Source organism: Calidris pugnax, unplaced genomic scaffold (assembly GCF_001431845.1).
Source record: "Calidris pugnax isolate Ruff unplaced genomic scaffold, ASM143184v1 scaffold24, whole genome shotgun sequence".
Taxonomy (NCBI): domain Eukaryota; kingdom Metazoa; phylum Chordata; class Aves; order Charadriiformes; family Scolopacidae; genus Calidris; species Calidris pugnax.
In genome coordinates this window covers 8,484,753-8,499,632 of record NW_015090922.1, presented here as the reverse complement: position 1 = coordinate 8,499,632, position 14,880 = coordinate 8,484,753, and the positions used below count along the sequence as shown (strand labels likewise).

Below are 14,880 nucleotides of genomic sequence, written 5' to 3'. Positions count from 1 at the left end.
AAAAAAAGAAAAAGAAAAAAAAAAGATGTCATAGATTAAAATAAATAAATAAAATAATAAGATTCTATCTTAACAACATGACAGCAAGCCAAATGCAAACCATGCAATGGTTTCACTTGGCTCTACAATATGAATTAATAATTACATACTTTTCGATATGTTTAAACAAGGGGATTGATGATTGACTTTGGTCTGTACATATCTTGATCATTATGACTGCTACGGTGGATGATTTAACATTCTCTGACAGCAAAAAGCAAAAAATCAAAAATAAACACTGGCCTTTAAATTTAATCAGAGTAAGGCTAATGTCTTCTTAAAATATAAGCTACAAATATCATAACAGTTTTCAAATAAAAGTGCTTTTGACACTTGGTCTAAAAAAAACGAACAACAAATAGAAAAAAAACATTTATACCACTTCAGAAAGACTCAAGGCTGACTACATCCAATTATAAAATGCAAAATCTTTTCCTCAAGAGTTAACATATATGTATTATATATATAAATTCATGGCTCTATCATGGCCTCATCCTGTACACTTTGCCATTTACTGGCTTCCATTCTACCTTCCTTAGTCAAGCATTTATTACTTCATATCATGCCACTGTGACTAAGATCATATAATATCATCCCACAGACTAAAGTTACCCACTACAAATATATCATCAAGTACTAGTTTCTGCTCAGAAAGCAATAGAAAAGCACTTTAAGTTTAAATTATGAAGCCTTGTAAACACACTGATGATATCCTTCCAACTTAAGAATCCTAGAACACAGATTCATTAACAAAGCAAATAATCACTTCTGAATAGAGGTACAGTGGGTTTTCCAGAAAAACTAAAAATTTCATGATTTGTGGAAGAAAAGGGTAGGGGAGAATTGTTGCTTCCATCACTTTTTAAAAACACTTTCTTAATAAATATATCCTTTCAAATGACTGTGATTGTCAGTATATTACCGTATTACATAGGGCCTAACGACCTGCAACCTTGTTACGTTGCAGTACTGCACAATTATCAAAAGCATTATCATAGTAATACTTGAAATAGTAAGGCCCTAACAGACTGCATTCTAACAAGGATTAACTTTACTTGGATATCTCACTGTAACCACAATGAGTATTGCTCTCAAACACAGAACAGAATCTAGTTTAGAAAGGTTAACCTTAAATGCATGTCAGGCTGTACTTGTGGTGTCATTCACATTTGCTTCTGCTAAGAGAAACATAACTAGTCCATGGTACTGGAACTATTAACACTCTAAGATACTATTTACAGCTGCTTCTAAAATAGAGTCAGTTTCTACAACACCTTCACTGTGGTCTGGAATAAATTTTTCCAGGCAGTTTTCCTGTGAAGCAACAGGTGAAAAATTAGGAAATTCTAACTCAACCGAGCCGCTACTTGTCGCCTCGTTTTGTGGCTGTCTCCCAGCTTTTTTAAGTTCCAAGATGTTTTTAAACGTAGTTTCTAAACTCTTACTGAGCAGTAAGTCTTGCTGGGGTTCACCAGAGCCTTTCCTGTTATCGGGATGTAAAACCTCATTCTTTGGAGAGCTCCTCAGAGTTTTGTCTTGGAGGGAATTATTACACGTTACCTTTGAGAAAGATTGAACTGTGTTCCTTGATATTTTATTGTGTGTTCCATGACCGCCTCTTGACACAGTTTTTGACAAGTCTTCAGAACTCGAAGAATTCTCAGTGGACTTGGCAAGATCTTTCCCAGCCATCTTTTCTTCAGAAAGGGCCATGTATTGGCTTTCAGAACAATTAGCTTTTTCAAACTTTAAAGCTTTAGTGAGGCTCTCCGATTTTTTAGTCGAGGCTATTACTTCTTGTGATGTCAGAATGTTGTTAGGCACTAGAGGAAGTTTACTGTGATTTGTGGACTCTGCCGAGCTGGATTTTGGTCGGTCTCTGGTGTGGGTTTTGGTACTCTGACTTCGAGTAGGTAATGTTTTGCTAGACTGATGGTCAGTTTTGCTGGGCTGTGCTTCTTCAGCTGTTTTGTCAAATTGTTTGGCAGAACAACAAAAATCGGCCTGATAACCATCTGAAAAGTAACAACATTTTACTTAAATGACCCATACACCAAAATAACTGACACTCCAGCATAGTTTCTGAGTATTAAAATTCAAATACCATGCCTTAAAGAGATGTACACATGCTTAACTGTTCTGCTGCACCCATCCAGTGTAGGAGATTGTCAGCAAATTAATCAGCACACTATGCACATATAAGCACTGTAAAACCAGATGAAGGGCCCTTCCTAGCATTCTAAGTATGCGAATATAGTATCTGGAAGACCACTACCTTCTTCAATACATCCTCTGAATATCTTAAAATATGCAGAATATGCAAATTATTTAAACAAATAGTGACTGTTACCTTACACAAATGATTTGTTTCTAGTCGCTAAGTTCAACAACAGTCTGGTTAAAAATGCTGCCATTTAAGCGGCCATGACATTCCAGAAGCAACACTTCATTAAGATACACAAGAACATTCATGCTTCATATAGTGGTGTTCTTTCTGATGCCCAGCAAATTCAGACTCTTCCCTACTAGAACTGAGACCATACAGGAGTCATGTTTATTGTCAAAAGAACCTCAGAAAAATATCTCTGCCAAACAGGTGAAATTTACTTCTCCTCCAAATAACTGCCTTCAACACCACAGTGTCTCTAGATTGCCGAGTTTGGAAGTTATTAGAATTTAACTTGCAACCACTTATTCAGTATTTCAATTATTGGAACCCCTAACAATCAGTGCCTCACTGTGGCCACAACTGAACCCCTAACAATCAGTGCCTCACTGTGGCACTGATTTTTAAACACTCCAAACTTATGCTGCTTTTGTGAGATTCATGAGTTAACCATTACTTACCAGGATCCACTAGTGCAAGACGCTTATCCCGGGTCAGAGACGCCCTTTCTTCCTGGTTAAACATCCTATCAATCATAACCATTTCTGCAGAGGGATTTATCCGCTGCAGGAAAAGGAACAAAACCAACCGTCTCTGTAGTCACTCATACGTTCGTACCAAATCAAAACGTTTACAGCTTAGTTACTCTTCAGAGAAAAAGAGTATCATTGATTAGGTATTTGCAGTGAGTGTTCACAATTCCACAGAATGAAAGTATTATTCACATTTTATGGTACATTTTATTTGTTAAAGACTTTAAAACAAAGAAGGCGATAAACAGTATCAACAAAATGAATTGTAATGCTAGTTCTCACCTTCCAGTAGATGTGTTTTTTTTAAAATTGACTCACATCCCATAAACATAAAATCTACTTGAATTATACACCTTACCATTGCATCTTCTATAAGCAAACATCTGTATTTGTTCAGCATAGCTTGTGTCCTCTTCAGAAGCTGTGTAGCTACCGATTCAAATTCACTGTCCACTAGAAAGACAAGAGTATACTTTCAAATAGTGTCCTTCTACTGAACCAGAAGGTCCAGTAACTTGCACAAATTTAAAAGCGTTCCCCTTCTTATTGCTCTAACTTACATAAAGAATTCTCAATACATTGACTACAAACGTTATTGCCAATCTTTAAAAAGAAAATTACCTTTTCTTAAGTCTTCCTCTGTTGGCAGTGATCCCTGGCACACATGGTATGAAAGGAGTCTCTGAACTGCATCATTTAATGATCTGAACCGACTTTTATCTGGTGTCACAGCATGCATTTGATCCTTCTGTAATTGCTGTAGAATACTACAAGGAAAATTAATGATATATAATTAACACATACTCTAACACAACTTATGCACTGACAAAAGCTAAAAATAAATGAAGGTTAGAGGAAACATCTGCAACAAAATTACGAAGGAAGAATGACTTACAAAGCTCCTTTAGTTAACTGTTTAGCAGCAGGCCTTTTCTGTCCAACCAAATGACCATCCACCTAAGTTCAAAATAAAAAGACAAATTACAATATATCCCCTACTTTTCAAAGCCTAAGTTTCAGCATTTATTTCTGCCAATTAAGTATATCACCAATACTAAGTGTAACTACAACAAAAGTATAAAGACTTTCAACTATCTCCTATTTTTACAGGGCACTGTATCAATGAAATGGGGAAGTCACTTCTCTGACATAAGCCAAAGATCTGAAATGTTGTTTGTAGACAAATTCCACTGTAGTGCTATATATGCTTCACTGGGGAAAAGGTTTGTTATCAAATTTAGCAGATCAAAAGGTACATCTAAAAACTTTTCCAAATAAATCTGCTCTCTAGAACCGTCTCTGCATTTCTGAGCTGGTGTCGCCTGATTTTGATGGATTGTGTCAGGAAAGCAGGCTAAGGTTGCATACTTAAATTCTTGAAAGCCACGGTGGCTGGGCTGGGGGTGAAAGTGGTTCTAGGAACTCTGTTTCAGTGTCGATGCTACAGATATACCTATCAGATAGATCTATGTCATCTTCTCCTTTCCTTTAGGCATTTATGAAGCCAAGGTTTTTCAAGGGAACAGTCTTAAGGTGGTAAAGGCTCATGTCCCTACTGTGCAAGAGGCATTACTGCAATCCAAGTATTCTCCCAAAGAAGCCATTCTGGACCAAAGAGTCTTTGTTAATACGAAGTTGTTGGGGTTTTTTAGTCAACTAGTCTTTCTAATGAAATTGGCCACAGAGCAAAAGTTACTTATGATTTTAAAAAAGATTGCATGAAAGCTCTTTTGAACTACAACACAGAAGGAACAAAAAAGCATGTGGTACAGAGCATCCTTCTTAGCAAAGCAGGAGCAGCATGAAGCAGGCACACTGCGATGGTACTCGCTGGCCAAAAAGCCTTTCGCTTCAGAGCATAAGAAGTATTTACCACCACAGGAGAATGAACATCTGACCAACAATTACAAAACCAGGCTGAACTCACAGCTGACCACTACTGTGACCATCTTCTGTTGTACATGTGTATCAGTAAGACAGGGAAAAACATTCATGTCATGTTAAACTTTCGTACATAATTGCCATATATAGGAGATCGGTGGTTAAAAAAAGAAAAGAAAAAGATAAAACACTGGGGAAATAAGACAACATAGAAAAGAATAAAACAGATAAAGACCAGGTGAATTTTTTTTGCTACTTCCCACAAACCATCCCCTCCCAATCAGCTACAGAAGATCTTGAGTTTGTAAGAAATAATTAAAAGAGTTAGGTTTAACTCAATGAAAAATTGCTATGTCATATGAAATTATCTTCAGGGAACAGTACAGTCAGATTCCACTTACTGAATTAATAAAAGTACGCTTTACCTGTATATTCTGTTGAACTGCCGATGATCCTATTACTTTTTCTTGTGGCTGTGCGGTTCCTAGAGATTGTTGTACGATTTTTCCTCCAGAGTCCTGTCCTATTAAAAATATGTTAAAAAGACTCTGTCATCCTAAGCAAGAACAGAACAATTTCCTGTACCTACCCTGATAATTTTTCTTGAGTGTTTAGCTTTTAAGAGAAAGATACATGTCTTGTATGACTAAAAGCATTAGTGAAACCACCCTGTGGAGAAACTGATACCATAAGGAAAGCATTCCAACAATCTACTGAAAATCATACAGTAAATTTTTTAATAAGCTTTTATACTAACCCTCCTTTGAGCACATAAACACAATTTTTCTAGAGCTCCTAAAAGCATTTAGACCGCAGGCATCATAATTTTTTTTCCTACATTTTCAATATGGGCAGACTGCCTTCAGTTGCCTTGCTCAAGAATTCAAACAGGTTTTAACAGCCATGCTACATTACAACCAATACAAATAATAACTTATTTATTTCCCCCCCCCCCAAAAAAAAATATACCGTGCTGACTGTAGAGAACTGCCTGGACAGCTTGCATGTAACACCATACAAGGAAAAAAAGAAGAAAAAAAACCCCCCCCCCCAAAAAAAAATATACCGTGCTGACTGTAGAGAACTGCCTGGACAGCTTGCATGTAACACCATACAAGGAAAAAAAAGAAGAAAAAAAAAAAGTAGGTAGATTATGGGACCTTATTAAAAGGGTTACTTACATACAAAGAGAACATGAAGGTTATTGCATTATCTGCTTTGGAACCTATTGGGTTTGTTCTTTTAGTAGCATGGTGCTGCTTGAAAAGCCTACCATTTTGCTACAAACAATACATTAACTATTCTAACTGAAAGTGACATATTCAAAAATAAATAGAGTGATGACAGCCTGCACATAGCTTTGTAACTGCTATTTTCCTTTCCTGTGTATCTGAAGCAGCCATCAAAAGAGAAGGCCTAGAAGTTTTAGCAGATGTCCGTATTTTGAAAATTACTTATTTCTATTTTCCTAAGCTGAAAAAAAAGTAAGTGAAAGAATGTACAGTTTTGGATTTTATAGAGAAGAGAATTAATTGCTTACTGTGGAGATTCAACTTTTCACTCTACATGAGTGCCTAAATTCACTCTAAATGAAGTGCCATGGGTTGGAAAAATAAAAGCACACATTCAACATTGAAAAATTCAGTTTGCATTCTTCTAAAAATGAAATTTGGATAACTTTTAGAACGCTATCAGCATAAGCTGTCAATGCAAGTCTGACACGTCAAAGAAGAACCAATTTCTGTTGCTGGAGAAAATTAAGAAATTATTTTAAAAAGACCTTAGTTGACCTGATAGTGTGTTGCTCAGAAGACTTGTTAGCTGAGGTTGTCTCAAATTATCCTGCGTCTTCGATGCAGAAACCGGTGATGTCTGGCTCATAGCTTTTTTCTGTATCACACACATTAGGGAAAAAAAAAATAAATAATGAAACAGTCAAATATTTACTGAAAGTTTTAACAAACAGAGAAAAAAAAGCAAGAAAGGCTACTAAAATTCAACTCTATGCATCCTTTTTCAACCTCAAATTCCTAAGTCGTGAAATTTCAGACATCTCAATTCCTCTTAAATTCAAGAAATTTATAAAGTAAATCAGAGAGGAACAGAAATTACACTAACAGTACAAATACACATCAGTTACACTCTGGAAGACCCATGATTTACCACTACAAGTAGCCCTCAGAAAGTTCAGCTTTTAAGAATTTCAAGACTGCAAGATGACTAAATAAGGTTTCTCCAGAACAAAAAAAAATACACAGTGGAACAAGCTGTCCAGTGTTCAGTGACTAAATGATACACGGTTTACAATACAGTACAATATTTAAAATGCAAGTACAAACAAACTAAAAAGATTCTGGTAAACAGTAGAATTTGTTCTCTGTAGTTCCTATTTTCAGCTCTGAAATTTCAGCACTAAACCAAAATTGTCTTTTACAGTAATAAGAAATATTATGCTTTTATAACTGCTGAAACTCACTGGCCCAGCACAAAACGTACAAATAGGAAGATATAGCCACATGAAGGGAAAGTCAGGTAGGCTTCAAATCACTCATCTGCAAACAAAATGTTACAACCTATGCTAGCAGTTTTGACAAAGACTAAAAAGGTGGTTCTACAACATATTTGCTCCTATTTTCTAAATACACATTATTTTCTAAAACACATTATTTCATTGCCCATTTTGGTCTTGAGCAAAAAAATCCATTAGAACTTTGGGAAAAGAGAAAGATCTAAGATAATTACTGCAAATGCATTCTGAGGCAGTTATTATTTTATAATGACCAGGGAAAAAAACAAAAGCAAAAAAAAGACAGACAGGAAACAATATGTTGTTGCTAACTGTGTGACAAGTCACCAAGTTAAATACTGGCAGAGTTTGGAAGTTAATTTAAGAAAACAGACAAACTTGTCTTGAATATATATTGCAGCTGCATCAACTGGACAACAACAGACCAGTTCTCACCTTAAAAGTAAATTCAGATTTTTTTTTTAATTATTAATAAATAGACCTCTTCTAAGACAAAATATTTTTTAAATGTTATGCTTTTACAAACTGCTTTAAAAGGTATTTCCTTTTAAGGATTCTAAGAAACACCTATGCCTTGTCTTTGCTTCAAGTTTGAAAACTTCTAACTGCTCCAGACACACAAAACTACAGTGGGAAAAATGCCAAAAAAGTTAAGTTTTAACAGATCGATTTTGTATGGTAAAAAACAAAGAGAAAACTAAGAAACTTTTTCAATTCTAATTTGAACACGTTAAACCCTGAAAATATATGCATAGTTTTAGTGAGGTGAAAAGACCTGTAAGTGCTAAGAATGTACCCGAGCCTTTACATCCAGCTCTATGGTAAGATTTTCAGGTGAGCCTGGAGCTGTGTAATCTTTCAATATCCATTCCTTTAAATGGGAGTAGAAATAGATCACTGCTAAGCAGTTCTGAAAATATTACTACACATCACCAACAAAATCTGCTGAATTAATGAAAGTGACAGATTCATTCACTCGGAGACAGAATTTAGAAAATACCAAGTGAAATGATGTATCCTGGTTATAGTAATTTTCAGCAGTTCCACAGTATTTAGAACAATACAGATGAACAAAATTAATGTTCTCTGTATTAACACCAACTTTAATACTTTGTTAACCAGATTTTAGCACAGTTTAGAAGCATTTCTTTGGCTATGTTCTCAAGCAACTTCCATACCTGACCAAAGGAAAACTGCTGTTGTGTTACTCCAATTGACGTGTGACTAAAGGTGCTGGCAGATTTGGAAGAGGATGCTGGAAGACGATGCGATGCACTGACGGGAACTTGAGTTCTGTTCTGCGTGAGCTGATCTCCAGTAAAGTTTCCTCCTGATGCAACAGACTGAACTGATGGTCCCAAGCTAGGATGGACTGAACCAGAAGAACTCGCAACAGCAAATCGATTAGGAGTTGACATATTGGAGACGGTGGACTGCCCGGGTGACATCGTAGTAAAACTCGATCTACCTTGAGAAACGTTCGCTTGACTGGGTGACAAATGCAACACCGTTGGTGACGCCTGCTGCAGTGGCACCTGTCCACCAACGATTTGTGAAGTTCCATGATTTACTATAACTTGGTTTCCAGGAGCTGTGAACGTCTGGCCAGAAACAAGCTGAACAGCTGTGTTCTGATTATTCAGCATCTGTCCTGAATACGACTGGTTGGCTCTTAGCATGTTTGTCGAGTTCCTGTTGAGCATTACATGCTCAGCAGACACTTGGCTAGGAACCAGCTGGGAAGGCTGAGTCTGAAGAAGTTGTCCATTTATGGCCTGGACATGATGAACTGAGTTAGAATTAACAGACAAACTTGTAGGTATGAGAAATTGGTTTTGAGGTGCATGAGGCTGTCCCATAGGAGAATGGATAACAATACTACCTCCAGCATTGCTAACTGTCTGAGGTGTAACTGATTTTCTTGTATTTTGTTGATTAACAATATTAACAGACATATGAGGACCAACTACTGAACTCTGAGGTGAGTTTGCAGAAGCAAACGGAATCCCTTGCTGCACGTGATGTTGCTGTATTCCCAAGTTATTCACATTGTAAGCAGTCTGCTGACCCATCTGGATAGGCTTTGGTTGGATATTAATGGGAACTTTGTTAGAGTTTGGTGCCAAACCCCTTTGAATGATGATATTATGGACAGGCAATGACGTCTGAAAATTTGTGCTGTTAAATGGAACGGTTACAGGTTGTGCTACTGGACTCGAATTTGAGTTACCAAACAGTGAGTTACCATTTGGAGTTTGTCTATGAACCAAGAGGCCACTGCTCATGTTTGCAGGTGTTTGCTGACCATTGCCTTTCAGTATAATCTGAGATCCATCGAGGTTATTAATGGTCATCATGGAAGGTTGATTACTAAATGAACCAATTAACTGTATCTGGCCAGAACCACTAATCTGGCTGCTATTAGACAAATGCTGGCTGGGAACACTAATTCCGACATGTTGCATAAAGCCATGTTGCACACCGACTGTATTGCTTGCAAATGATGCTCCAACAGGTTGCTGTACCACTTGAGTAACTCCTATAGGTTGCAACGTCTGACCTGAGTAATTAGAAACATTAGAAGCCTGAGTAAAGGATGCTGATGAAGAAGGATGAAGCTGAGCTTGTGCAAACTGTTGGCTGGAACCTACACTGGCATCCAAATATGCCTCTTCTGCCAAAGTCTGTTCAGTAATATTGGCCTCCTGCAAGGACTTCTGAAGAATATCAAAAGGCTGATCCTCTGTAAGATCAGGTAAAGGAGAAGACACAAGTTCATCTTCAAGAAACTGAAGGCTACTGGACAGCTGCAGTCCATCACTAGGCCCCTCTCCAAGCTGACCGCTTACACCTTTTACAGACGACTTAGGATCAGTGTTCTGAAATGCAAAACAAGAAATAAATCATTTGCAGAAATTCCAAGCTCTACCTTGTTTCCTCATTAAGCTTTTTTTCATTCAAGCAAACTTTCTTTACAGAATTATATTCTTTGCATAGTATGCATATAAGGTGATGCTCATGCCATACAGCGTAAACATGCGCGTCACTTAGATCCCACTCATGGCCTCGTAACAGACTGCGGAGACTCCTTTCACTTCTCAAATCTCCCAGTTCCACAGCACTCAGCTCTGCAGCTGCACTCTTTCAAGAGGATGTAACATGCTCTTTAAGTACCATTGTCCCTTCCTGAAGCTGAGTACCGTACTGATAAAAGGATAAAAGGAAGGAGTGAGAAGACCACCACTGTAACTCAATTTCAGCTAAGGTTTCAGTAGCAAAAGTAGTAGCAGGGAAAAAGCAGGAGAAAGCTGCTCTTTCACTGACTTCCTCTATCAAATGAAATCCACGTCCAAAATCCTACCGATATTTCTATGGCCATACAGTGCACACTAGTGACCGTTTTGTAACGTTAAGGAATTACATTCATTCTCTGTTTAGAAAAATTTTAGAAACAAAGCAGTAAGAGAAACAATCCTACAGATTATGTGGTTTATGCTAGTAAAAAAAAATTATGGAGAATTGGAAAACTGAAACTACGGCAAAGACTAAGTGGCACCTTGAATGAAAAAATCCTTCAAATCTACATGCATAAATATTGTGATAAGGAAAATCAGAACCTACTTCACTCTGACCTACTGCCAGTAATATTTTCCTAAAACAAAACTATGTCCAGAAACTCTAGATAGCACAAGTATGACGTTTCTACAGGTGGAATGACAAATTTAAATGCATAATGCTATTTGCAGTAGTTTAAAGTTAGACAGAGTACACTTTTTTCTAAATGGCAAAATTGTACCTAAACTATTCAAAACAACATCCAGTTTCTATTTAAGTCATGATAAACGCAAAACGTGGGTATGAAATTATAGTCAACTTCATACTCTGAGCCTTCACTCTTTGGAAGTCATAGACGCTTGTTTTCACCTCATATAAACAGTGTGAAGATACTGAAAGCTGTAATTATCACATGCAGTAATGTCCCCACCCTAACTTCAGTTCCCCAAGCATATTTATTCAGAATTTTAGTCCAATCTGTTTCTGAATCAGCCTGTGTAGTTCATGAAACTTCAGTCACGTTTTAAAATATTAAGAAGTTAGTCTTAAAATTCAGTACAATATTTTCAAAATACAACAATAAACTACAATAAAAACTTTACATTTAATATTAACAGAAGGAATTAAACTAGTATTTAAATGTCTTGATGTCTCAATCTCATGAGCACCTAAAACCACAAATCAGGTTCTCAACTGTACCTAGCTACCACCAGGCACAGCAAAAATGAGTCACTAACTAGGGTGTTACTAGGACTCATAACTATCAGGTTCTTGGGGAGAATTCCCTATTGCACCTGTAACTGGCCTCCAGAGACAATGACCAACCTGAAATCTTTCACAACTGTGTAACTTAGAGGGCTCCAGTTAATGCTATTCCACTTAATACTAACAATATAACTATTACTACTACTAGTAATAGCAACAGTAATAATAAGTAATATTACATGCAATCAAGATTAACAGCTTGAAACTCTCCCACTGGAATGAAGAATCCCAAGTTTCGCTCCCCATTCCCAGAACATCCAAAACCGATTTTATGTGCATAAACTGGAACCAGGGAACTTCCAACTCAACACCTGAATCACTGCTGCCCAGGTTCCGAACAGCCACGCAGAACACCAGCCTAACTTCAACAAGAAATTAGTGCCTCTGCAACTTCATGAATCTGCTTAACAACATGAGTCTTACTGGCTGGCTTCGTGAATATGCTGGTCTCTTAAGCTGTTTTACTGTACCAGAACAGGAAGGTGGAAGCACTGAGTACAACCCAGCTAACAGGGCAATGGCTAAGGAACCCTCTGATCAACGTCCAAGGAAACCAACTCGGAATGAGCAGATCAACTACGCAATCACTCAACTTGGGGGAGGCGGGGGAAATGCTTTTTTGTCCTTTAGTCAGCAGGAATTTAATCTCCTTTGTTTTATGTGTTGGCTGAGCATGCTTACCAGCTGAGGCACTGAACCCTTACCACTGAATGTGTAAACTCTGCCACTGAAAGGCAGGAGATGGGCATCAAGATAGTCAATCCTACTTCATGGTAGCAATTCTGAATACATACAAAGACAGAGCTTTCATTATCTGCAAAAAATTTAATGACAAAAAACTCAGAAGCCTTTAACTTTTCAGGTATCTTGCACTATAAACTGGGACTGCGGAACCATCTACTTATAATTTAGAGACCACTTGCTCCTTCACAATGCACTGTAAGAAACTATCTTTCCAATCAAGTCATTCTTCACTCAGGTCAGCACAGGGCTCTCGTGCAAGGGAGGGAGGAAAGAGAAGATGACATTGGTATTCATTATGAAGATACAAAAGAATGAGAACAGAGCATGAGAGGAACAAGTCCTGGAGAAGGAAAAAACAGTAAGCCACCTTAGGAATAAATACTAGAAAAGCTGCTCCTCTTATCACCTGCCTTCTAGATTACCTACCTCTCCCCCCATGCACACACAATTTCATATACCAGAAAGCTCTTTTGGCTGTCAACAAATATTTTTATTTCTCCCAACTGCTACTCCCTATGCAACAGTCCCTCCTTGCCCAGAATCTCCCACTCCCTCTCACAACTAATCCAAAAACTCTGTCTGAAAATACACAGAAATACTCCCCTGGCTCCTGCCCACCTACTCGTGCTTGTCAGAAGAATCTCTACAAAGAACAACTAGGAAGTGTACGCTACGACAAATGGATGTCACATGTCACCCCTTTTACCCCATAACCTCATTTTTCTTAGGATGAGTCCTTAAACCCACCACTGCTATGTTGCATGCAGGAAGCTGCTGCTTGATACCAGCTGCTAGTCTGGTACCATCAAAACCACCGTTCCCAATTAGCTGAAAATTGGGCACACCTTATTACTGTTGATACCCCACTCCCCCACCGTTAGCTCAGCCAATTTATTTGGAAAAAGAACTGTCAACTCAACATACGTTTCTCCTACAATATTTAATAATTATATTGAAAGGGGAAGGACAGGGCAAACGCTTCACATCAGACTGCTGTGGCTACAGAAAAATCTCTAGCTCTCTACTCACAGATAAATAGTTTACAGGATTTATTTATGTTAATTGTTTAAGGTCCCTACACACCTACAAGAATATTCACATATCTGTTAGGAAAACAGGACAAACAGTCAGTCAAGACAACAGTGTAACATAAAGAGGAATTATCAAACAAACCCTACTCTATGTACTCAAATAACTGAATTGTGGGATGAAGAATTCAGTGGGTTTTTTTAAAAAACACACCAATGAAATCAGAGAAATGTGGATCAAGAGGGGATGTCTGGAAGTCATTTAGTCCAACCTTCTACTCAAAGCAGGACTACTGCCAGCACTAGGGCAGATCAGCCTCGGCTTTATCTCCAAGGATGGGGATTCCACAACCTCATTGGGTAAAACTTGGTCCAGGGCTGAAATACACTCCTGGCAAAGAAAGAATACTGAAGACTACTTGCAACACCTGATGAATTTAAAGTAACTTCCCTAACACTGAAGTTACAGGAAGGAAATATCCCAAGCTAACTATTCAGTCTAAGGAACAAAAAGCCCCCATTCATTAATTTTAAAAAATTGCTACTTAGATTCTACTGATTGCTACTTCAGATTCTACTTAGAAATAAGAAAAAAAACCAACATCCTAACATACAGAGGAAGTGTATGAATGACAAAGGTCTACATTTGGGCACTACTACATCTATAATAAGTAAAATTACAAGTCTAGTTTACTGGAGAGAGTTATATCAGAGAATATTTTCACTGCTCAGCAAGCTGTTTTACATATTTATAAAACACGGCCCAACAATGCAGTATCTTTGGATTAATTCCCCACTGAAAACCCAATGAAATACTTAGAACCACTTCATGCTGTTAATATTTTATGTTAGCATTCAGTATTTTCATATATAAAAGGCCAAAACCCACATCTACTACATTCAGTTTTATAAAAGCAAAATAAAGCCACAACAGAAACATGCAATCTCAACACAAATATAATTTATCTCCAGACCACTTACATTGGAGTTGGCGAAAATCGAATTTGAGTTGGCTGCAGAATATTCTGCATTAGTCAAGTCTTCATTGCTCTGGTAAAGGACAAAAATCATGTTTAGAAATAATACATTCAATGAAGCTTATGTATGTCTAATACACATAGATGCTACTTACAGATTTACTACTAGGTCCATGTAGAAAATAATTCAGCGCCTGTGGGTCCCTTAAGGGTGGGGAAAAAAAAACAACAAAGAGGTTACCACTTTTAGGAAGCTCTTTCTACTCGTGATTCAAATTTAACTAAGCCAGATACTGTATTCATATACATCAGACTTACAGTAAAAATACATTTCACTGACTCTAATGCAAAGCTGAAAGTTTATAGGATCTAAGCATCTGTGTTTCTGTATTAGCACAATTTTCAGACATTGATCGTACTTGCTGTCATTGTACCAATGCATTTC

General features: G+C 37.4%; 1 protein-coding gene across 10 annotated transcripts in view; it reads right to left on the bottom strand.

Moving 5' to 3' along the window:
• Positions 1 to 14,880, bottom strand: part of GLTSCR1L (GLTSCR1 like) — a 65,989-nt gene that overhangs the window by 32,506 nt on the left and 18,603 nt on the right. For 7 of the 10 annotated variants that reach the window (XR_001413007.1, XR_001413008.1, XR_001413009.1 and 4 more), the window contains exons 3-12: positions 14,591 to 14,639; positions 14,440 to 14,508; positions 8,545 to 10,245; positions 6,630 to 6,729; positions 5,265 to 5,362; positions 3,854 to 3,915; positions 3,580 to 3,725; positions 3,317 to 3,411; positions 2,887 to 2,989; positions 1,600 to 2,054 (exon numbers count right to left, since the gene is read on the bottom strand). Coding sequence is in view for 5 of the 10 variants with exons in the window: in XM_014950882.1 (XP_014806368.1) it covers positions 1,600 to 2,054; positions 2,887 to 2,989; positions 3,317 to 3,411; positions 3,580 to 3,725; positions 3,854 to 3,915; positions 5,265 to 5,362; positions 6,630 to 6,729; positions 8,545 to 10,245; positions 14,440 to 14,508; positions 14,591 to 14,639 (2,878 nt within the window). In the remaining 5 variants the exon portion in view is untranslated. Of the gene's footprint in view, positions 1 to 275; positions 2,055 to 2,886; positions 2,990 to 3,316; positions 3,412 to 3,579; positions 3,726 to 3,853; positions 3,916 to 5,264; positions 5,363 to 6,629; positions 6,730 to 8,544; positions 10,246 to 14,439; positions 14,509 to 14,590; positions 14,640 to 14,880 lie in introns of those variants that run through there. The other 3 variants (XM_014950879.1, XM_014950878.1, XM_014950880.1) reach the window with 1 other exon arrangement.